Genomic DNA, 25,727 nt, shown 5'->3' on the forward strand with positions numbered 1-25,727 from the left:
TTTGTTCAGTTTGTTTTAAAACCCCTAATGTGGAGCTTGCGATATGAAAAATGATAAAAACTGCTTGGAATATCTCACCTACAAACCAAGGGTTCCTCTTATTATTCTTTACATTGAGTCCCAAGAAGTACTCCTTGAATCCCTTCACATCATTGGCTTGGGGCTGCACACTGATGGTGCCTTCCACTGCTCGTTCATTGCCGTCTGACACCAGGGACCTGGCACTCCAGCCGTCAGATCCTACCCAGCTGAAGGAGTGGGTCGCATTCGCTCGTTCTACTGCCCTCATCACGCCAGCTACCTCTTGGTCTGATCCGAAGATTATGGCACCTGTTGAAGGGAGTTATATTTTAAAAGTCAGTATTGTTTCTATAAATAGCGTTGTTCTTTTACTTGACTGATTAGTTTTTTGTATGTAATGATGTGCTCGTGTAGTAGAAGTATGTTGTACTAGATTTTAAGTACTAGGAAGTTAGAAATGTTGTAAGTCTTTCTCTATTACAAAAGGTTAGCTATAGTAGGTATTAGCTTTTTAATCAACACATTGTATTCCGCGACAAATATCCTAGATATCGTAAATCTTAAAGCAATTCTAACAAAAGCCTTTAACTACACAAAGTCAAGAAGCGAGATTTATCCTGATTGTAACAGGGGCAAAGCCTAGTTGTATATTGACACAGTACCCAAGGCGTATCGTGAGTAAACAAGGGCACACGCCACTAATTTATTAGCCCTTACTGCGCGGAAATCCGACGGGAAACCGTGTTTTATTTAGCAGGTAAAACCTCTTTACGTTGAGCTTGTTGGAGTTAGGATTAAAATGTGCTGTTTTAGGGTTAGGGAGTAAGGCTGAGTGAATGTTGTTGCTAAATGATGCACGCGTGCTTTTTAAGTAAAGTCCTTGCTAATATTTTAAATGTGAAAGTTACCCTGTCTTTTAGCGCGCTTCCACGCCAAAGCTAGTCAACAGATTTAAGTCTTAATTTTGATAATATTATAGAATCAAAGGATTGCAAGAAGGATTTGGAATAGCAAAGGTTTGTGACTATCGAGATTATCAGTAAACCAAAACATGTACATACATTTCCATTATTATGCTAATATTATCAATGCCATACCATTAGGAATCTATTACGAACACATCTACAAGATGCCTCTTACTTCACATATCTTTGCCAACTGAATCCAGTAGAACAAATGAGGTGTCACATAATATCATAGAATATTCAAGATGGCTGACTTTGTACGTCAGATTTCATTTCTCTATACCATCTTGTTTTTACGTAGTTTCAATTTTCTTTTTTACTCTGAATTATTTATTTAATGTAAAGGTTTAAAAATCAAGTATCAAATATAATTTATGTAAGTAGCACCCGTTTACACGTCAATGACACTGTTAACATGGGTTGTTAATAAATCAAACTAGGAATGACCTACGGTCACACCGCTTTTTGGTGCAGTTGACAATTCTGTCAGACAGAAAGTATTTTACTATATGGCGAACTGCCCAAAAAATGCTATTTTCCATTAAATGGACAATTGATGAAATTTGACAGCTATCAACTGCAAAAAAGATTCGGTTCCCCTATACGCGGTAATTACTTTTATAAAACTGTAACTAGCTATTTTTCTGTATCAACTACTGTCTATATACCTACTAATGTGCTCAAAATATAATTAAGTGTGCAACATACAAAAGCCTGCTTGATCAGCCGACGATCCGTTCGCTCGAGTTAATACCAACGGCTCGAGTCAGACAATAGCACTCGATTATCGATGGCAGATGTAGCCGAGAGCTCGTACGTGAGCGATGTATCGATACTTTTTAGTGAGGGGACTGTGTCGTCACGTTGCAGATTTGATTTCAAGAGATGCTATTTAAAGAAATACATTAGTAAGTACAGCTATAGCCATGTTAGTATTTATTTACATAATGTGTTAGATATAACCATTGATAGAAGCAGTTACTGCAAAAAATGTACTAAAATATGTAGAATGAGACAAAGACTATTCTTGGAGAGACACAATTCTATGTAACAGATAACACACAAAATATAACCTTCTTCCCACTTATATTTTATCGCGTAACGAACGAAAAAAAAGATGTATCACCACTTTTATTTCCCTTTGAGCAAGTAGCAGAAACATGTCTTAAGAACACTCAGTCGTAAATAATAAATCTTGAGAGTAACTGTAAGGAGGCCACACGTGCTGCCATCTATTATCATAAGCACTGAATTAAGCTGGATATCAGGAAGATATGTTTTGGGCTATAAAAGTGTATTACAGAAATGAACACTTATGAGAATTTGGTTATCTCTGTACATTTACATTATTCTGTACTTTCCTTTTAACTATTCTCTGTTTTCTAAACATTTTATGAAGACATTAACAGACTCTTAGTTTGTATAACAAAGTTTGTTGTAGGCTTCTTTCATAAGTACTTAGGAAATATGAATTTAATATTAAGTGGATCTCTTTGGATAAGAGCCTACAAATGTATTATTTGTCTTGACGAACTTTATTAGGTACTATTACTTAAGCAAATATTGTCTTTTTGGCAATAGGTTGGCTGTATAATCTGGCTTGTTCATTTGACTCTTCTTCAATCCTATCTAATGTTGTGTTCTTCATTTATTCAGATTCCTGGAATAGGTCTCATCATCTGGCTGGCTGTTAAACCAATTTGGTTTCGGCTTCTAGTCTAACCAGATGCAGCTTAGTACTGTGTATCAATGACGTGAGTTTCGAAACACGGAATAAGTCTCCTCCTACTAGATAAGTAGTTCAATATAAACGTAACAAATACATAACTATTCAATAATGTATCAGTTCAGGATCTCTGGCGCAGTGCCCGCTTCACTGCGAGTTTCTACTTCAGTTCACGCTATATTTATGTGACAGCACACTGCACTCTTGCGCTTTATCGCAATCAAAATATGAATGAGCAATGTTGTATGGTTTTGCTGTTTATATTTCATATTTAAAAGGAACATCATTTTGATGTAGTGATTTATACGGGATACTCATAATATCGAGAAGCGTGGAACTTGGAATGCAGTTATTTGGTCACAGGAAAACTAAGCTAGAAATAGTATATACTATACCATCATCATAATAATCATAATATTTGCCATGGAATGTCAACTAAACTATGTGTTAATAAACAAATACTAAGCATGGTAAACATAAGCCGCCCCTATTGCTTTTCAAAATACCTAGAAAGGTAAACAACAATACGCATAGAATCGTTTCTAAAAATAGTCTCGAAAACTACAGCTCCACAAAATTATTTCCGTATCAAATCTCCAAAATCTTCCATAGCCAGTTTTCCAGCATCCGCAGCCGTACTCAAAGGCCACCTGTTTTAATCCGACAATCTGTCCCCAAGCCAGCCATCCACAAGGACGCAAAGTGGCGTAGTTAATGGTAATCATTGCTTATCGCCGTCACCAATAGATTCAATTTTAGTAGCCGCTTTAGCGAAAAATTGTTTTACTCGGCGCAGCTGCCTATCTGAGCTCCACACAGCCACAATTTATCACGTCCTTGTGGCAACATGGTGGAACTAGATAACATTACACTTTATAACTCCTTGTTTGTTGTTGGGTTCGATTTTAGGGGTGTCGTCGTGGGTGATAGGTATTTGGTGAAAGGCTTGGACGATGTTGAGGATTGAAAAGCTGGTTTTTTTGCAGGCAAATTATAATGATCCTGGCTAAGTTAAACAATTAATAATAAATAGAATCACTGTAACACGCTTTTCACTATTCTTACCACAAAATCAAGAATTCAGAATAACGAGTCTATCAAAAACGGAATAACTCCCAGATAGTCTCTCTTTCCCGTTCGTCCCTATTATTTTTTCTAGTACCGGAGCGAGTACATTTCTATTATTATATTTCCATTCTATTGTGATTGTGCGTTCGCTGTCACAAAATAAAACTAAGACGTGATACTCATTTACTATTCTGAATAAGCCTATTTATATGACAAAAGTTCCTTTCAGGAATGGAATTAGACCTCGCATATTATGCCACGGGAAACGAATTTATTTTTACGAAGTCGTAAACTAGTTATATGAATAAATTAGTTTAGGATAACTTCGTATCGATAGTAGGAAAGTCACCTCTATAATCATATTCATCGAATAAAGATAATTTGATCGAGCATTTAAACATAACATTTGACCATGTCATGTATTTTGAAGCTTCTATTTAAAGGCAAACAAGCTATTGGCCGCTTTGCAAATGCATCGTCATTTTAGAGACAAAGCTGAAAGTGTAATGCGTCTGTAATTATATCGACGTTAATAACCACGCTATACCATTCAAACTAGATAATAACTATTGCAGCTGAAATATCTGTTTTTATCAAATGAACAACTCTTGGCACTCTTTAATCTGCAGGGTTAAAATGTAACGAGGTATTTGTCAATTTGGAGCTCGGTATGGGTAAATTCCTCTCAGATTTACAGCAAGTAGTAAGAAGATTATGTAGCAGTGAACATTAACCTCTTCAATTCAAAACGTGGCTTTAACGATTGTCAAAATTCCGTAATCAGCCCGCTTTTACCTTTCACCCTTTGTGTTTGAGAGTCGCTGTAACTTTTTATTTTAACAATTCCACTGGCTATCGGTTGAAGTGCAATAAAATTATTCCTTCAGCTGTGTTTGTGTTATCAACTGTGTGCAGCTTTTCTGCTTACGTACATTATTCATGTTGATTTAGTTGGGACTTGTCAAAACTTTGAATAATAGCAGCTTGTTTGAAATATTACGTTTTCAAAACATAAATCACGGATTCAGGAAATAAAATCTGACATCTCTATGTTTTTTTTTTTTTTTAACAGAAAAAGAATACATTTTATTTGAAAAAGAGCATTTATATTTATTTGCCTCAGTCAGCAAAGAGTAGCATGCATTTATAATGGATTAGCTTACATTATTTATTTGTTTATGAATATGAAACTAAGCGGACGCGTAGTAATAATAAGTTGGATGTATGCTAAAAGTATCCGTTTACATTATTTATGGGATGGCCCCATGTCATGTAAACATGGCAGACACCTTATATTCCCATAAGTATAAGTAGTATTGTCAGTGTTTATGCGGACGATAAAGTAACGTCACCCTCGAAATAAACTGATATTTTTTCCTTATATTTTAGTAGGTCCTCCATCTTTTAAGCATATTTTGTGCGGGGTGTGTTGGAGACGTATTATGATTTATAAGATGTGCGCTATGATTTGGTTGTTTTTAAAAAGTTTCATTGGATTCACAATTACCTTCAAAATGAACCATAATTCGATCATTGGACCGACTGTCGATTCAAAATAATCTGTCAGTTAACCATCGCTAACTATATACAGTTTACCCTACAATGTGGGGCTTTAGTCTTCACTTACCTCTAGCTCTTGGCTTGGTGAGCAGTTTGGACACGATCTCGTCATAGGCTCCTTCGTGTGCCACTCCTGAGTCTTTCACCAGCTTCTCCTTCACAGCTATGCAGATGTTACTCTTTGCTAGTAACGCTTCCAACTCCTCGAATGCCTGAGAAAATATATTTGTGAGTAAGAGATATTGAGGACTGATTATAATCAATATTTGACTGGATTAAAATTGACACAAAGTTGGTAGAGAAGTTTAAATCGGGATTAGAACTTTACAAATTAGAAAATATCATGAAAAATTAAAGGCACCAAGTGGTTTCCCCAAAATTAAGTCCCATATTTTGAAGAAGCACGCAGTTCGAGAAAAATCCAAAGTAAAGTTCCCATTAATACCTGCGTGGAAACGAATGAACAATTTTAATTAATTTTGGAAAATTACAACTACAGTTCCCGCTTAATTGCCTTTGTTATTGCCATATTAGTGCTAATATGAGCGCTTGAATCCACCTGCGCGGAAATCGGTTGCGATCATGAGGAATCACTAATTAAATAATATATTAAACGTTTGGGTAATTAGACATTTATTATTTACATCCGTCCGCTGGAAATTCTAGTTTTTATTAGGTATTCTAATTTGACATGTAAATGTACTGGTCAGTGGTTGGGCATTTAAATATTCATGTTGTTAGAATATATCTAGATGAACACAGTGTGCTGCATTTGTTATCATATAAAAAATAGTAAAATAATGAGCAGTATTTGTATCCCTAAGACAATTTATTACGACCAAGTATAAGAAAGAACTTTCTACATAAATATTATGAAGAGCTAATATAAGTTTGTTTGCTTCTTTGTGGCTCCCGGAGTTACAAGTTTTATTTTGTCCAGCCTAATAGGGAAGTAAATTAACCTTGATTGACAATATTTTCTTTATTTAATCTTTATATTCATCCTAAGTTTTGGAGAAAATGCAAACTTACAACATTATTCTGTGTACTTATTAAAAAGACTACTGCACGCAATTTTTCAAAAAGAAACGTACAACATTCCTCGATAGAGAGGTTATATAGCATTGAAAGAATGTTATAAACCGGACCAGTAGTGAGATTAGCCCTTTCAAACAAACAAACCAACTCAACACTACTATAGATTTGTCTATTTGTCTCAATGATTAGAATCTAATCCACGAGAGCCTGCCGCAAATGAAACGCGCGGTCAACGACATTCATATTCATGACGTCACTCCAATTTATCCGCATCTAACATGACTGCTTCCGGCGTGACCAGGGTTGTGATATGCAGGAATTTTTGATTCTATTGTTTGTTGTTGAAGTATTTTTGGACTTTGATTGGTACACTTGTGATGATGAAAATGGTAGGTAGGTATAGGTATATATCCGGGGCAGATGATAGAAATGGATTACTTTCTCAAACAGTTTTGTGCTTTTATTGTTAAATGACGGCTAGTGATGTTGGTACTTAAAATTTATAATGTTTTTTTCAGTTAAATACAAATCGCATCGTGAATGCTTTCTTGCAAAACAAAACGAAGAATTTTATGGTTTTTCTCAGGTAAATTATAATGTATCTACCGTAATGGTTAGTTACATACATTCAATGGTTGGTTCTTTAAAAGTAACGCTTTCTTACCTTAATCCCATAGCTGGACTCCTCATAAATGATGGAGACGTAACTCCACTCGAGCTTCTTGACTATCTCTACCATGGCGCGCACCTGATGATGGTCAGACGGGATGGTGCGCGTGAAGTACTCGAAGCGAGCCTTATTCGACAGCTCCGGGGAAGTGGAGAAAAACGACACCTTTTGGAGAAGAAGAAAAGAAGTAAAAAGGTATGTTGTGAATGAGAAAATAAAAGGAGGTTGACTAAATCATAATGATAATTCCAAATTAAGGGACATTGAAAGGACGATGGGCGTTTTGGTACCCTGTCCAACAGTGTTGATTCTAGTACCATTGCGTAGGTCTTGGCAAGCCAAAAAATGTTTACTATGACGACTAGTCCCAATTCCTTGTCCATTTCGCGTGACATCGACTAATAGAATGTATAATGTTCATAAATCATCAACGTAGATGTAGTTCTTAAATCCAACTGTATTGAATAAAAACTGGTAAAGTAACAAAAAAACAAGAATTTGGCCTTCTTAGAATGTTTGCCTGCCCACTGCTTTAAAAAAAGTCTGTGCGCAAACCTTTGCAGTTCACGCAGAATATAGCTTATGTATTTGATGAAAGTCTTTCAGTATTTACAATCAATTAATGTTTAATGATTATCGTGTTTTAATAACAGGTTTTTTTTATTTCATATAATGTGTAGGTACATGGAAGCCAGTATGTTTAAAGATAGTATGTAACTAAAATGATTAGTTGTGTTTTCAGAAATGTTTTGAACTTTTGTCAAATCAGATGACGATTGTGTTTCCGTAGTATGACTCCATAGACTATTACAACCTTTAGATTATAATAGAGTGTATCTCAATCAATTTAAGATGTCTATTAACTGAGTTTAAAATTATTATACTGACGACATATGCCTCTTAATGAATTTGCATATATGGATGACATACTTGTTTCTATGTCGATTTAAAGGATGATGGGCAATTTTGTATGAACCCTGGCCTGATAACCAATAAAGTTCTAATGTATATTATATTATTGCTTATACCCTACAGTTACTGAAATAAAACAGTCCATGTCAAGAATCGACCGGAAATAAGTACAATCGGGCACAAAAGAGTTATACTTTTTGCACCATTTTTTTTTTGTTAAAATAAAATCCATAGTAGAAAAATTCATTGTATGATGTATTTTCGTCAACTTATCACTTAAATAAAACTACTTTTACGGATTTTATCGCGTTATATTAATATTATTTAATCCCGACGTTTCGGATCCTTTACAGCATCCATGGTCACGGGCAGACTAAGGTGTTGGTCGTCTTGATATATTAGTTACAAACAGCTACCCTACATTTTGTTGATTATTATTGACAATCCGATTCACGCAAAACGAGCTCACTGTATCCATAGGTCGAGCAGTTGTAGGCTTGGATTTTGATTTAATAGTTTCTATGATGGGATTCCAAGCAGGTGGTATGCACCAGCCATCTTCTCTATTGAAATTTGGATGTTTTTTAATTTCAATAGCCTCGCGAATCATCCTAGGTAGGAATCGGTTTTCTCTTGCAAGGACTTGTGGTTTATCAAATCTGATGTAATGCTGGGCCTTGTCTAGTGTGTGTTCACAAACTGCTGACTGTCTGGAACGGCGGTGTTTGACATCGGCGATGTGTTCTTTTACGCGGGTCCCTATGCTTCTTTTAGTTTGGCCTATGTAAGAGAGACCACAATCACATTCAAGCTTGTATACACCCGCATCTTGTAGAGGTATGTGACACTTGACAGGTGGTAAGAATTGACTGATCTTCTTCAGCGGCTTGAAGTAGGTTTTGATTGAAGCTCGCTTCAAGATGTAGCCAATCTTGTCTGTGACTCCTCTTATGTATGGAAGAACAGCAGGTAGACGCTCAACTGTGGCTGGTTTCACGCGGGTTCTGCGACGAGGGCGCGGTACTCGGAGCTTGTTGTCGTGCAGTACTTGCTTGACATGTTGAAGCTCAGCACCCAGGTGTTGTTCATCGCAGATACAGTGAGCTCGTTTTGCGTGAATCGGATTGTCAATAATAATCAACAAAATGTAGGGTAGCTGTTTGTAACTAATATATCAAGACGACCAACACCTTAGTCTGCCCGTGACCATGGATGCTGTAAAGGATCCGAAACGTCGGGATTAAATAATATTAATATAACGCGATAAAATCCGTAAAAGTAGTTTTATTTAAATGTCTAATATTCGCGTAAGTGTCAGAAATCAATAAACTTATCACTTATTTAAGTAAGCCTAGGGTAGACTATCAATTAAAATCGGTCTTAACTAGGCATAATTGTTTTAATAGCAAAATAAAACATAAAAACTTTTACTTCTACCACCTAGGATAGTCGGCCCTGGGTTGTCGAATTATTAGAAAAGTAGCGACCCACCCCAGCTTCGCACGGGAAAACAGTATTTCCTCACTATTTAACGGATGTTATTACAAATGCCAGCACACCTCTAATTCCACAGGATTATATTTCAAAGCAAGATGTATTATATCCTGGCTATTAGATGATGTCTGTGCCCGACAAGTATTTGCATTAAATAGGCTACGAACTTGACTGAACTGATTTGGAAAATCTTTCAGTGGTGGAAAAGCTACGTTATTAATAACTAGCTTTTGCCCGCGGCTTCGCTCCCGTCAACTGACTTCTCTACTTTACCCTATTTTTTTTCATAAGAACCTTCTCCTGACAATAACAAACACAACAAAAAAGAATTAGCCAAATTGGTCCAGGCGTTGTTGAGTTATGCGCTTACCAACACATTTTACGATTCATTTTTATATTATAGATAAGAAGATAGGTTTTTCTTATATACCATACGTGCCAAAGTAGTTTAATTCCATAGGCAGTCGTAGGCTTACAGGACTGATATCTTTTTTCCCCAGTGGTTAACAATGTTCCACCAATAATGGATATTATTGATTATGCCGGTTAAACTCACTGGAACAGCGGAATAGTTACACCTTACGTTGTGAATACTAACTGTTATATTTTTAATATTTTTTTAATATGGACACATGCACCTTCTGTGACACGTCCTAACTGATATTGACAATAATATAATGCAGCCCTCTCATACAAAATGAAGTGGTTCAAGTCCATGGGCTGTCCTATGCTATCAAGTGTCATATCTTCGTTCTCCGGTGGTTTACAATATTTTGCCCATAATAAAAAATGAAGCTTATGACATAAGCTATCATTTGATGTGCAAATGGTTTTTATTGGATATACCGGTTAGACTCACCGGAATTGCGGAATACGTACACCATACGTTGTAAATACTACCTGCTAAATAATCGTTTTTTTTTTTCAATAAACTTGGAAAATATGGGCACAGACACCTTCTGTGACTCGTTCTGACAATTATTGACAATAATAATGCACTTAAACATCCCTCCCATACGCACTGAAGTGGTTCAAGTCCATGGGCTGTCCTATGCTATCAGGTATTATATCTTCTTTCTCCGGTGGTTTAGAAGGTTTTGCCCATAACAAAAAATGAAGCTTAGGGTATAAGCTATCATTTGATATGCGAATGGTTTTCATTGGATATACCGGCCAATTTTACCCATCATGCTTTTATCGTTACTCGGATCAGACAGCTAATTGAGGCAAGCCCCATAGTTTTTATTATTGTTCACGTAAATACCTTTCTAATGATATATCATACGTTACTGTTGGAGCGGGTACCAAATCCCATACAAAGTGCCCATTGTCCTTTAACGGACCGTAGCAAAATATTTTAACTTTAAAGTCGACCTTTTTTGAACAGTAATTGTTTTAATATGAACTTCATAAATAAACGTTACGCATAAAGGATTTTGTAACTGACCAGGATCCATTAATCTTGAGTGTACTCGTTTGCGAGTCATTACGTCGTCCAAAATTTCCATTACGAACCAATTATTTGTTTGTAAACTCATTAAAATGATTTAGGATAGGGACGCTTGTTCAAAAGAAGACCTTAATGGGTTTGTAATAAAGTTCTTACTTGTGGTATCTTGAACAGTCGCAGTAGATTGGCGACCTGAACTGAAGTGACGCTGGATGCTGCTCCAACAACTCCTGATATGACTTTTCTGACTGCAGTTGCGTTGCAAGCGTACTCCGCGTCATCTATATTGCTTATTGAGCCTAGTGGAGAAATAAATAACTTTTAGCGATAAGACCGCCCATTGTGTCACCGACTTCAAAATTTTTGTTTGTTCTTGTTGTTTTTTTAATTGGTGTGCATAATAAAGAATATATCTATCTATCTATCTAAATATTTAATAAAGTTATTATTTCGTCGCTCCCGCGGACTAGTGCCATAGGACCGCACAGTGACATACTGCATAGTGAAGTGCTACTAACATAGTTTTAAGTTTTTATTTACTAACATTTTTGTATAACATATGTACGCTAGTTTTAAGGTATTTATCTATGGGCCATTGATGCCTGAAAATAAATTGATTTGATTATTTAACACAAGTTTTACATCAAAAAGTTTGTGCATCTTACATACCTTTTATAAAATCCACAGCCATCTCTAGCCCATAAGTATCCTTATCACAATCATCTAAGATATGAGCTCCCACAGTCACACCAGGAATCAGTCTCAATTCGTTATTAATAATATCCAAAGTATACAACATTGTCTCTAACGCCTGCACTCCTCCCTGAGGCATGACCGGCCCACACGTCATGTTGTCCGACCTCTCATGTACCATCATCAGCCCTCCAAGCACCAGTTCCCCTTCTATCACAGCTTCCCTCTTTATAGGCCAATGCTGATGCTTCTTATCCTTCATCTCCCCAACTTGATCATTTGACATGTTGACCCAATCACTCTTCGCTTCTTGTTTTGGTGATATTTCATAATCTAACAAATGCATTCCATCTTTCAGACTCAGCATTGGATAGAACTCATCTGGTCTATCCGCGAAGAATGTTGGATCGTAGATATCATCGCCAGGTTTGTGTTTATGCCTGTGATGGTGTCTGTTCCTCTTGTGGAAGACTGAGTCCTCGATGTTCAAGGAGTCTATAGAATGCCTCATTTCTGTGTAGTGTACCGTGGTGATGAGTAGACAGACCGCCAACCACTGCTGACCGGGACGCATGTTAGACATGGGTGTATCATACCATTATGGCGGAATATATGGGCCATGTTGAACGGTATGCGTTCATTTTAATCTGCAACAATAGAACGGATTTTATCAGTATTTATATAATGGCGACAATATAGCCATTATGCTACATAGAGTTACGGCCTTATTTGAATTGGGAGCTAGCCAACTAATTAGGTGATGCTGGATATTAGATAAGGGTATACAAATATAGACGCAATTAAATCCTGTTACATTGGGTGACGATGTAATGAAACATTTAACCTCTCCTTATGAGGTTATCCTTGAGGTACCACAATAACTCAGGTGAATATAACCCTTGTGTTCATTTGTTAACCATTCATAAAGTAATGTGGTTTGACGCGGTTACATTTCAGGCCCGTGTTGTTGTGTCGACCCACATCAGCAAACTAAATAGAGACCCGGAAAGGACATAATTTGTTACTCTGACTTTAATCATTTCAGAAAAATTGTGCATTTAGCAACACTCTTAATTATTTTTTATGCTATCGCCTAAACTTTTTCCCCAAACATTGAATATTAATGAAAATGCTGTCCAAAATTTGAAACAAAAAATGCGGAAACACGATTCTTTAAACCTTAAAACCCTTCAAAGTACATAATCCTTCCATTTAAAGTAATGCGGTACAAAACCGAAAATTTAATACACGAATTGTATGGTGTCTTAAAATTTTAAGGGAGTTTTAAAAACTTTTGGTTACGCGGATAGGGATGTTGAGGAGACGAAATGTTTTAAATGAAAACAAACCATTTTAGAAGCCTTTATAAAGTTCGTAATCTGTTTATGTTCAGATTTGATTTGGACGCTTGATTATTTTGAATTTACGTTGTTAATTGCTCGCTAAAACAGAAATGGGTGAGGAATATTGAATATCGTTTCCGTCAATATCGTTGTAAACTTTCTGATGGGTAATAACGGACTTAATTGACCAAAAGTTTATTTTTAGACGTTTTATGTTACATTATTTTGGCTAGTCAATAATAAATAATAGGATTGAGCGTTTAATATTAGGGCTGTTGTTCTAAAAGTTTATTTGAAAGACGAGATATCGTGCATAGAATAATCTTGAAATAAAAGGATAATATTACCCAAGTGCGAAGAGTAGTATTCCCGTCTAGCTGGAGCTAATTTAAATATAACCGTTCACTTTCCTAAACTTTTTAGAACAATTATAATTTAATGATTATTAATGGGAAATCCAAACTCTTTATAAATATTTAGCTAAATCCTTGTCATCCCTGTCGGGGATTTTGCAAAAAGTTTTTTAAGTATCAAGGAAAAGATTGGCGGGGAGAATTCTCGAACTAATCCGTCGCTTGTACTTCCATGTTTTATATGTGTGTGCCACGGGGGAAGTTAAAATAGCGGATATGCCATAAGGACGATAAGTCAGGTTCCTTCTTGTGGGTCAAGCAACATACGTTTGGCTTAATCAGTTACTACAACTATCGAAACGTTCGGGTTCCTTGTTAAATTAAAACCAATTTGTCAAACATTGGTCTTGATTGATTGTTAATTTTTTAAGGCGTGTTAGGGCGGAGCTTGTTACGTTTCTCGTGCAAAAACACTCGCATTTGGCGCGCTGCTTTCTAAGGAGATTTGCGTTATGACATCTCCGCTGGTTATTTTGTTTTCCATGGCGTGTACTTATGTATATCGTTGTGTGCGTGTGTGAGTGTGTTTCGTCGTAAATCTGGGCTTAGCTACAATAATGTTTGACTTTCAGCCTTCTGGGCTGTGGGCGGATGTGATACGCATTGCTTGCTGGCCGGCTGTATGAAGTTTTAAGCTCCAAGTAAATACATGTGTAGGCCTAAATTAAATGATTACGTGATGTTTTATATCCCGAGTGAAATAGTTCCAGAACATGGATAAAAGTAGCCTATATATTCAGATATATATGAGGTACTGCGAAGTTTAATTTCCTTTTAAATTGGTTTAAACTGTTTAAGCCTTAAAAATTGACAACGCTTGAAAATTATCTCCTAAGCTGTGCAGATTAAAATCTATGTAGGTATAACTTAGAAAGCAAATATTATACTTTAAGTAGGAAAAAAGTTTTTATATGTTAAGACTTCTATACTTGCTACAGGTAGTGTGTAGGTAGTGTAGGTATTCACCTTGAAACTGAACATTAAGTATTACGACATAACTTTGTTTAAGTGTTTCCGCTGTATTGTGGTCTACGGGAACATTATGGCTCTATATGCCCCTAAGTGTAGTTCGGAATAATGAATGTAAGAGGTGTTCACCTTATTAGCACCATGAGTTAAGTACTTGTAGAAAGTAAGGTTTCAGCTAACATTAGATAAGCTTGTACAGATTTCATTTCTTTCTTCGTTATCTAATTCCAAAAATATGAAAATATTTAAACATTCTCACATAAAAAAAAAACAAATGTAAATATTCTAATGCGAGATACTTATCAGTATCTAACTTCCACATTAGGGTTGTTGCTTTTCTATAACTTTTGATTAACTCTGCTTTATACTAAAAACTAGTGACCCGACCCGGCTTCGCGCGGGATAACAGTATTTCCCCACTATTTAACGTATGTTATTACACATATAAACCTTCCTCTTTAATCACTCTTTATCAAAAAAACCACATGACAATCGGTTGCGTAGTTTTGAAGATTTAAGCGTACAAAGGGACATAGGGACAGAAAAAGCGACTTTGTATTATACTATGTGGTGATCAGGCAATTCCTTGGTCAAAACACTTACCAAAAATTAACACCACAATTTACACAACATATCCGGATAAACCCAGTCACAACCGGGTCGTATGACCAGCGATGTGGGTCACACACGAGCATGCAACTCATTCATCACACCTGAGTATGCCACTCCATCATAAGTTAGCCACTCAATTAACCATGTCCAGCCACCGCTATTATATGCCTGTGTTTATTTTAGTGATATATATGGGTAGTGTATAGTGAAAATGTGTTAAACTTAGAGTTAAAGTAATTATGATTGTGTAAATTTTATGAAATACTTGCTATTTCTCGTGGTTTGAGCTGCATCCTGTGGAAATTCCTGCCCTTACCGGGATAAAACATAGTTTATGTTACTCAGGAAGAGTAGCTTTCCAACAGTGAAATAATTTTTCAAATAGGCTCAGTAGCTTCGGACCCTTTGGGGTGAGGACATAGAAACAAAAAAAAAAAAACAGTATTCACTTTGTATTATTAGTATGGATTGTTAACTAATATTTTCATGTAGTACAAGAATTTTATCAATCCTTCTTGCATAATAGTCTCGAATCATCTATTTTCAACCCTTATTTCAGCATAGCAAAATTCTATTTTGGTTAGACTTTCTGGCAGCTCGAAATAAATGCCAATCTGCATTTGCAAATAACGCATCAATGACTTTGGGTCGAATCCTGAGGGAACTTCATACTTAAATAGCTTTTGTTTGTTGTGTAGGCTTAAACAATTGTTTTGGCATTTTCCCCAAGAAATTGTTATAATATTTGGAGTTCTGTTAAGAAATTCTGTAGCTTAGAGCAGTTTTATTTTGGTATTTAAGGAATTTGTAAAGAGCAGTAATAAGCAAGAATTTTATTTTCATATGTAAATCCATTATACAACTTTCGATTATAATTATGAACACAATACATAAGGCCAAAGTGTTTATGTTTCTTATTTCTGCCCGCGCAAACGGCTGCACCGGTTTTGATATGATTAACATAAAGACTTCTTGTTACCCACGTGCAAGAAGTTGTTGTAACTAAAGGAAGTAGATGAAACCGCTGACAGAATCTAGTCAAATATAGTTATGCAGAACATAAAATCTCATCGATATTATTACCCGTATATCATAAAGCACATACAAGCTTAATTACCTGCAATTCTTCCTTACAAGTTTTCCGAACTATCGAGAAGATATGAGCACCATTCATAAATCAGAACTACTTACAATAACTTCATTTATGCTGGGGGAAAGTTCGCGCACTTTCTGACACGAAACTTGCTGGAGTATGAGGATATTCATCGGTAATTTTAATAGGTATTGCATTTATGACATTTAGTTATATTTATAACTACCCATTTTCCCGCGGTTTCATCCGCGTCCCGTGGGAACTACTACCCGTAAAGGGATAAAATATAGCCTATGTTACTTGAGAAGTGTGTAAGTAGTGTAGTGTTAAAGTTTCAGACGTGTACAGTTAAGGTAAACTATGTACTAAATATAAGCTGTGTAATAAATACAAAAGTTTGTTTCTCCTACAGTAGCTTTCCAAAAGTCAAAGAATTTTTTAAATCGGTTTAGTAGTTTCGGAGCCTTTGGGGTAAAAACAAATAAACAAAAAAAAAATATCCCCCATATTATATACGTCTAGGTAACTTAGATACAATATAGTTGCATATAACATACCAGGAATACATAATTGGATACTACATTGACGGGGTCAATCCATATTTCAAGGTTTTCTATTAAGAATAGAGTCGATTTACTTCATGATTACACCAATAGAATACATAGTATTAAGCATTTACCTAACTACCTGGTCAGTTATATTCTTCTTTTGTCATGTTCATTAGTGACCCACACAAATGTGGCTTATTATTCCTTCGACCTCTTTTCACGAACCTTTTTCATACGCATTCAACCGATAAAGTACTCTACTCCTAATTACATTCCGCCCTTTTAAACAGCTAATATTACTGTCCAAAAATAACCCACATTTGGTTAAACTAAGTACATACGTAAGTTATGATTTAAAGTATTCGCATACGGTAAACTTTTAGTCGGCCGAGAGTCGGCCCGATGTTTGAAAAAAGTAAATTATTTAAGTAAATAGCCACTGCCAGCTTCTTGGGGCAGCTGCCAGCTTCTTCTCCATTTTTTGACGCTTCTTTTGTTTTTGTTTTACTAGGATTGTTTTTATATGTGTTGTAAATATGTAAATATCTATGTAAATAAATTATACAATAAAAAATAGATACTGAATTCAGTCGAAGCTTTTAGTCGGTCTGATACCGGAAATATTCTTGATCGTTTTTATGTGCTATTCATTTTCATACCAAAAGTCGGCCGACTAAAAGTTTTCAGTGTGCGGGTACTTAAACAGTTGCTATTTACTGGCCAAAAATAACCCACATTTGGTAAAACTAAGTGCGCAACTCATGATTTATCGCACAAAACACTAACCACGGTCTTGTATCCGTCGCAACACGTTTTTTAATTACCAGAACGTGCTACAAATACTCACACTTTTGCCAGAATTTTACCGTACATTTTGAGGCACAGTAATTAATCAGAGCAGCTTTTTAGGCACCCCAGATTCGTGTGAAAAAGAGTATTTTTTAAATGGAAATTTTAGCAGCCCGGGGCTCTAATAATGGGGGAAAGGTTGACGTATTATGTGGCCTGTACTTATGGCGAAATCTGGTGAGGTACTGACGTTTGGTAAACTTTTGTTTCTTGTGACGTAATTCTCTTGTGTAAACTAAAAATGTATCTCAGTGACGATATTCGGGTTTGGTGTTTTGAAACTCTTTGCATGGCTCGTGTTGAACAGAAAAATGTTAGATTTTTTTGAGCGCGACAGACGAAGTTTTTTGGAAGTTGAATAGTGCTTTCACACTAGTGCGGTGACGTTCAATTCGTACAAGAGATATCACGCATATGCGATTAAAACAAACAATTGACAACTACCGGTACCAACGATGATATTTGAAACCGTGGTACAATATCGCTAGTATGAAGGCGTTGTTTGTATGTTATAAATAACTTAAACTTAAGTAAAGCAACATCCACGATTTTTTCTAGCTTATCTTAATAACGTTTCATTTCCTTACAAATAACAGAAAAGAACGCCTTCCTTAAGCTATATACACCCACAATTTAACAGTTAATTAATATTTCTAGACAAGTAGTAAATGTATTTTTTTCTTTGGATAACGGCAACGTCTCTTTATTTTAAGTTTAAAGAAAAAAAAAAAAGGAAACGTGAATAAAGATTGTTTAAGAATAAAATTATTTGCTCGCAGTTGGCGGTTCTTAAATTGCTGCTTAACATTTTTATTTTTAACCTAGAATTTAAATTTTAAAGACATTTTCTTAAATAAAGATAAATGACGATAGACTTCCCAGATAACTGATGTAACAAAGAGTGACTAAGGCTATTTTTTATCCAAGTGCGGAAAGTAGATCCCTATGGGTGCGGTTGAAACCACGGGGAACAGTTAGTTTACAATTTTAATAGGATTTTGGTTAACATACTTAGTGACTATGGTGAATACCTATTCGCAGTATAATCTGATAGATAGTCTATTAGTGGAGACCTGTAACACACACTTCATGGATCTAGATATTTTCTCCCTTCCTAGTAAAAAATTTAGAAGTCTTGCTATAAATATTCTATCACTAAATTATTAAATTCCTGATATAAATTTACTCGATTGAATTACTGATGTAAAACACGTCTTTGTTTCTTAGTTATCCACTTATTAACCCGTGGACAATGGTGTGGGTTATATGTTCACCTATTTATATTGTAAAACTTAAAGTTTAAATTTTAACATATAACTGTTTTTTGTCCCCAATAAATAAAATAAAATAAAATAGATCGACGCCCGACAGTTTAAGGGTCATGGCACATTATACCGGCACCGCAACAGCACCGCTCCACACCAGCATTTAACTTATCATTCAATTTAGAGCATTAAATCGTGTATAGTAGGTATAATATATTTCATAATGTCAATATGAAAAAGCCAACGGCGGGCAGTCAGCGCGCTTGCCGCTACCACACAACTCGACTCGCCGCCCGCGTGCTGTAAGCGAGCGGACCTTATGCGTACAGCGCGCCGAAGGCATGCTCATTGCGCGCCGACCCCGAGTCGGCAGCGAAGCAAGTCCTAGGCGTGTTCATTAAAACAATATTGAGTTTGCGGTGACAGCAAGCTTACACCTCGCGGCCGGCGCGCGGACGGCGAGCTTGCAGCTTGCGGACAACGCGTAGTTAGCGCGCTGGCAGCTAGCCGTAGTCTAAATTCGAGGCGACGCCGTGCTGCAGCTGTGCTGTTGCGGTGCCGGTATAATGTGCCATGACCCTAATACTTAAAAAAGGTATAGGGGGACAAAAATAATCTTCTTACAATAATTGCAAACCTCAATTTATCTACGGTGCACTCTGCAAAGAACGAACGAGGCAATCTATATATAAATACATGAAAGTAAGTTTTCCCCTAGGTCTAATGTTCACAACTTAATCACTTAACTTTTACAAGGCTTAAAAGTTATATTGCGGAAAATTAATGAGTCAACATGCAAGCTAAGTCGTGATTACAAGTAGTAAATTATTTAAACAAAACTTTTCATTCGAAATACTGCTCGTAAAATATTAATTTAATTATTTTTATTATGTAAATGACGATGTTACTATAAGATTTATAGTCACAAGTAATTTAATTGGCTATAAAACTTATTAAGTTAAAAGAACAATGCAATTGTGTGTATGTTTTTTAGCTCCATTTTATTATTCACTAGCTTTCATTCGTGGTTTCACCTAAACCCTGAAAAACGATTTGCCGTACCCGGATAGGATAAAAAGTGTCATATTTGACATCAGAATCAATTTGTTCTAAGCTACGACTCCTTCAATTTTCAACCATTTTCAGCCAGCATTTTCAAATTGTTTCAGCCATTCTTGAGTTAATATATAGTGTAACTAACACGACTTTCTTTTATAGGTACATGTACTGAGTTTTAATCCATAAAACACGACTTGAAAGCACTACTTTAAAGGTATGTCAAAATAAAATCCAGCCTTAAAATAAATAAATAATGATCAATCATGTCACAAAAGTTAAATATAAAAGAACCTTTCAAAGTAAAAATACATGTAATATACAAAGAAACATGCTTTGGCTATAAGAGGCTTAGTGTTAGTCCTGTTGATATACACTTAAGCTCTTTATAGGCTTTCAGAAAATAAACATTTACTAAAAATAAATATTGAGTCAAAAATATTTATTTGTAGGTTTGAACCAAAATATGTTTAAATTGTTACCTACGTTTCTTTCAATAAGATACTACCTTGTTTGAGATTTGGCTTCGAATTTTCGAGCACCGAGTACCTACAAAAATAGCTACTGAACCGCTTTAACAAATGTGTGACAGACGGGCCCTGAGAAAGCACATAGGCTTTTTATCGCGTTGCTAGGCGGTTCCCCGAAACGTGGGTAAAAACTAGTTAGGAATTAATCAAGGCTATGGGATTCCTACTAAAGTTAAAACTTTAGTTTACAAAAAATGTATTATGTGTATTCAACAATATATTATACAAAGATGAATCGCCAAAGACTCCATCACATACATTTTTCTCACCTACTTTGATCCGGATAGTTACTGAAAAAAGTACTACAAGTATAATGTCTCGCCAACAGTGATAAAAGAGGAATCACAACAAAGAACCTGCTCTCGTCACCTTTAACCTTTCAGGCGGAGGTGGACACAATTAATTTATTTTGTTTCTGCCCGGAGGCGAAGCTGCATACTTAATTGATCAATGCGACAAAGAGTTTTTTTTTGCTTAAGTAGTATTAATGAAGTATAGATGATTTGCTACTTAAAAATTTGCAGCCTCCAAAATACATTCATTCATTGTTCATTGTTAGTAAAAACCAGTTTTCCTGATTGCTTTCTTTTGCTTTTTTTGGCAAATATAGACATATGATGAAATATGCTTTTGAATAGTGCAAAAGTTAGTAGATAATAGTAAAAGATAACGAGAGTAAGAGGGTGAGTAAATAGTTTATAAGTACCTGTAGATTTCTATGAACTTCGTGAGGGCCACATACGCGTTATTGCTCAAAGTTAGTTCTACGATGCGCCGCCATTGACTTTAGCTATAAAAAAATTTCAAGCAGAAGAACGAATAATTCACATTCTCTTAAACGAGGTTTTATTCACCATCCTTACCAAATAAACAGCACATGTCAAAAGCAGTCACATCAGCTCTCTCTCGTAATATCCAGTCATTCGGTACCGTTTAATCTCAGTCAGAGATTCGGAGCAAACCGACTCAAAGAGATAAGTAATTGTTAGGCAATGACTAATCAATGTTAATGGACATTTGAGAGCTGGACCTAAATCGATTAGGGTCTTTTTACGAGTGGAATCGACTTACATGTCGTTTGTGTAGGAATCGTTAGGTCATCTGTGCGGATAATTTATCTTGTTTGATGAATAGTATGATTTCTAGAGTATTCATTTTAAAGTTTTTTATAGGTTAGTGTGCAGGTTATCTAAGATAAAAAAATAAGTCGGGTTTTCCTTCCTGATGCTATAACTCCAGAACGCACGAACCGATTTCCAACTCTCTGTCTCCGTGAGGTTTATAGCAGAAGATTCGAGAATTTCAATAGAAAAGCGGGAAAATATTTTTTCACATGGGTGGCGAAACGGAGTTCGCCGGATTTGCTAGTGGGTTATAAATAGTTATAACATTCGATTTGGCCACTATTATTTTTACAGAATATTACAAAGCTAAAGAGTTTGTTTCTGTTTGCTTGAACGTAAACTACTGGACCAATTAAAAAAAAAACTTTTAGTGTTATATAGCCCATTTATCGAGTAAGGCTACTTTTTGTCCTGTAGTAGTACCCACTTACGGGCAATACAACCCGACGCGGGTAAAACCGCGGGAAAACGGTAAGTTTTCGATAAAGTGAAAGGACATTTTCCCGCCACTCTATTACAGATTAGACCGTGATAAATGGCTCTTGGTTGGAGGTTCGCCAACACCTATAATAGCTTCGATTATTATTATTATTGTTCACTTGATTGAACAACTTAGTTATTTGTGGTCTTTCTAACTGAATAGACCATCTGTACAAGCCGTTAATGTAAGGAGAAATTATACTTAGCTTCCTAAAGCTAGTAAAAGCTTTCGCCCGCGGGGTCCGCCCGCGTGTTTTGTCGATAAAAAGTAGCCTATGTGTTATTCCAGGGCATCGCCTATCTACGTAACAAATTTCAACCAAATCGGTCCATCCGTTTTTGCGTGAAAGAATAAGAAAAACACATCCATATTTTTTTAGAAGTTATTTTAGAAGATCTTAGTTTTGAGACTTTTTTTATCGAGAAAAAAATAATAAAATAGGTATCTGAAATATACAAAATTCGGGCAAAGTAAACGTTGTTTATTAATATTATCTTTTGCGTGGTTCTAAATCTTTGTGTGGGAACTCACGATGAGAAAATATTTTATGTTCTTAGCAAAGAACGAGGAATTGCTTTCTCTAAGCGTAGGAGTCATAAAGCTTTGAAGTTATGTAAATATTTCAAAAGCTTCCTATACATACTTATACAAGAAAACACAACTTTGTTTGCTTTGTAATTTGTACTGTCTATTTCGCAGGATTTTCAGGAAATCCCGCTGTATATAATATGATTTAAAGTAAAGTTAATGTAAATTGAATAATTATTATTTCACTAGCTTCCGCCCGCGGCTTCGCAGAAGAATTCTTCAAAAGTCCGGGATAAAAACTATCCTATGTTCTTTCTCAAGGTCAACTCTATCTCTGTACCAAATTTTATTATAATCGGTTCGGTGGTTTAGACGTGAAAGCGTGACAGACAGATAGTCAGACAGAGTTACTTTCCATTTATAATATTAGTAGGGATCTGAACATTACTGTCTATACTTCTGAATTAATATTTAAGGCTGAATAGTTAGTTGCTCTGAACGCGCTTATCCCAGAAACTATTGGGAAGGTTGAAAAAAAAAAAAATTTCAGTGTTAGATACCCCATGTGTTAAAGGATTCAGCTGTGACAGTCGAACGCGAGTGAAACCGTGAGCACAAGCTAGTATTTTATTTTATATTTGTACCTATTGTACCTACTGACTTATACGAAGTTAAACGACCATTTACCATTCGGAAATGAATTACACTTATATTCAAGATAAGGGATTTATGTTGTTGCGTGTTCAGCCAACAATTAAAAGCTAATTTGATTACTCAATTAACTTATGGCTTGTATTGTATATCTCTCTATTATTCTTTAGGGTGTGGTTAAGAGTTACGGGGCGTTATCAGAGAATACGGTATGTTAGTAGTGTAGGGTAACCGTTACAAGGGTACATTAATGAGCCAATAAAATTGTATGTTTTTGAGATAACGTTGAATTGTTGGTAGTGGTTGACCTTTTGACCCAACGAGGAGGGTCATGTTTTTTGAGTGTTTTAATTTATGTCATCATCTGTCTAGCATTTCCAACTGTGTTGGTCGGCTTCCAGGCTAATCGGATGCAGCTGAGTAGCAGTTCAACTAGGAGCGACTGTTACCCAGCTACCCAGGCAACCAAATAACCCTAGGTAAGACTGGTTGTCAGTCCACGGGCAAAGTATGATAGTTAAAATAAAATATCTGTGCAAATACTGATGCAATACCTTATAAAATAAACGAACAGTAAACTGATCCAGTATCAAGAAAATAGCTAGTTTAGTAAATACGTTGGCATCGTCGCGAGTAAACAGAAATATTTTGACGCACCCAAAGCGCAAGAAATAAAATGGCACTCGACAATTTTCCCACAACGTTTGTTTCTACCAAAAGAGAATTTTACTGTATTTTTACTGAGAGTTGAAAGTGTGAACTTTTGTTTTGCGAAATAAAATGTATGGTGTTTATTGAAACAATTTGATATAGCGAAAAGTCACAGTAATAAAAGGTTTGAGGGTCAATGATAAACTGTGTTTTGAAGGGTTTTTAAGTCAGCTCACTACACATAGTATTTAAAAATAGTAGTGCTAATATTAATGATGTTTAATGCGGTGCTTATAGCTGAAGGTTGTAAGATATTTCATCTGAGTATAAAAATATATGGTTTCGGGATGCGGCGTTAACCCAATTTAAACGCTTGAAAATAACCTCAATATTGTAAATAAATTGTTATTTAATAAAGTACTATACAGACTTAAAATAACAGCACTCAATTTATAACTGAACTTTATAAAGTGTTCTCTCCCTGCAAACTCGATACAATCAAAATATTACCAACGATTAAATGACGATGCTAACCAAACAAAATATTAGTAATAAGCTTATTCCCCGGTTTACCCATATTGCGAGGAAACTACTTACTACCCGGGTAACATTGAACAAATAACCAATCTTTCTATTGATAAAAGAATTTTTTAAATCGGTTCAGTAGATCAGCAGATTACTTCTTACAACGTCACAAACTTATAAATAGGTAATAGATTTATCCGTACACTATTCCCTAAACATTTTAGCTAGATATTTTTCTAGTGGTAACATTTAGTATTATCTTATTCGGAGCCTGAACTAAATGGGTATATTTTAAGAATATCCAACGTTCGGAAAATGTCGTCTGGGGTATTTTCCGTCGAAAACTGGTAGATACCAGATACCTCAATATTATTGGTCATAATATAAAGATAAAGAAAAGATGAGCAAGATTTTTCTGGGGAAGCCTAATAGATATTTACTGCAAAAATTTCCAGCTAAGACTTCCCTTGAAATATTTTCAGCTCAACCCTAAATTAATAAATGGCTTTTCATAAGACAAAATTGAAAGTAAATTCTAATATTAAATTAGGAGTCTGTAATTAAATATTATAAAATTCTAGCCTTCATGCTCATTCTGTTACTCTCGCAGAATTTTCAATATCGACCTTAAATGCTTATGTGACTTATGTATCACATAAGCATTTAAGGTCGATATTGAAAATTTTACTTTTAAACCGTAAAGATAATAAAATTGTTGGCAATTATTAGTATTTAAGAAGACGTAAAATAACAATTGGTATGTGCTTTAATTAACGTCTCATAATCTAGGCTTTCTAATAATATGTAGTTGTATAGTCAGTATAAGGATCGGTAAATGTTAGTTGTATCCCGTGGTGACGGGAGAACTAATTGCCTACTGCTACCCTGGTAAAACGTAGAGTAACATTGAAAGATTATAAATGGGACCAGTAGTTGCTGAGATTGGCGGGTTTAATGAAACAAAACAACAAACTTTTCTGATTAAAACATTAGTACAGATTATATTATATTATATTTTGGAAATTACAACGATATTGTGTATTGAGAGTTTCACTTTTTTTAACCACCACAGAACAGGAAAAAACTTGAAAAATAAAACTCCTAAGAAAGACTTCCGACCCTTAATTAATTCCTATGTCCAGCTAAATAAAGAGCAACTAGGCCCTTAAGTAAATGTTTGGCGAAACCATTAGTTTCTTCGTAAAACTTTGTTTGTTTTCTTCGGGAGAGGGTGGGGCGAGGTGGGGCGAGGTGGGGTGAGGTGGGATCCCTAATTAAACTTTTTGTTTGACTCGGTTTTGCTGTAACTTGAGGCTCGGTGACTTGCACATGGTAGATCAGTTTATCTCCCTTTGTTATCAGTTCTGGTAAAAGGATTCCGGTTTGATTCACATGAATTAGTCGTATTTTTATATTTGAAGAAATGATGAGGTTGCAGAATTTTGGTCGGTGGAAAAAGGTTTCTTTAAAAGCTCTTACGCAATCGTCATGA

The 25,727-nt window shown here is 35.6% G+C and overlaps 1 protein-coding gene across 1 annotated transcript in view; it reads right to left on the minus strand.

The window, feature by feature from the left end:
* Nucleotides 1–25,727, minus strand: part of LOC124637536 (metabotropic glutamate receptor 2-like) — a 156,056-nt gene that overhangs the window by 28,765 nt on the left and 101,564 nt on the right. The window contains exons 3-7 of the mRNA XM_047174049.1: nucleotides 11,574–12,244; nucleotides 11,061–11,203; nucleotides 7,043–7,213; nucleotides 5,408–5,552; nucleotides 79–330 (exon numbers count right to left, since the gene is read on the minus strand). Of these exons, the coding sequence (XP_047030005.1) occupies nucleotides 79–330; nucleotides 5,408–5,552; nucleotides 7,043–7,213; nucleotides 11,061–11,203; nucleotides 11,574–12,180 (1,318 nt within the window). The 5' untranslated portion in view covers nucleotides 12,181–12,244. The remainder of the gene's footprint in view (nucleotides 1–78; nucleotides 331–5,407; nucleotides 5,553–7,042; nucleotides 7,214–11,060; nucleotides 11,204–11,573; nucleotides 12,245–25,727) is intronic.

This window comes from Helicoverpa zea, chromosome 16 (genome assembly GCF_022581195.2).
Source record: "Helicoverpa zea isolate HzStark_Cry1AcR chromosome 16, ilHelZeax1.1, whole genome shotgun sequence".
In the NCBI taxonomy this organism is placed as follows: domain Eukaryota; kingdom Metazoa; phylum Arthropoda; class Insecta; order Lepidoptera; family Noctuidae; genus Helicoverpa; species Helicoverpa zea.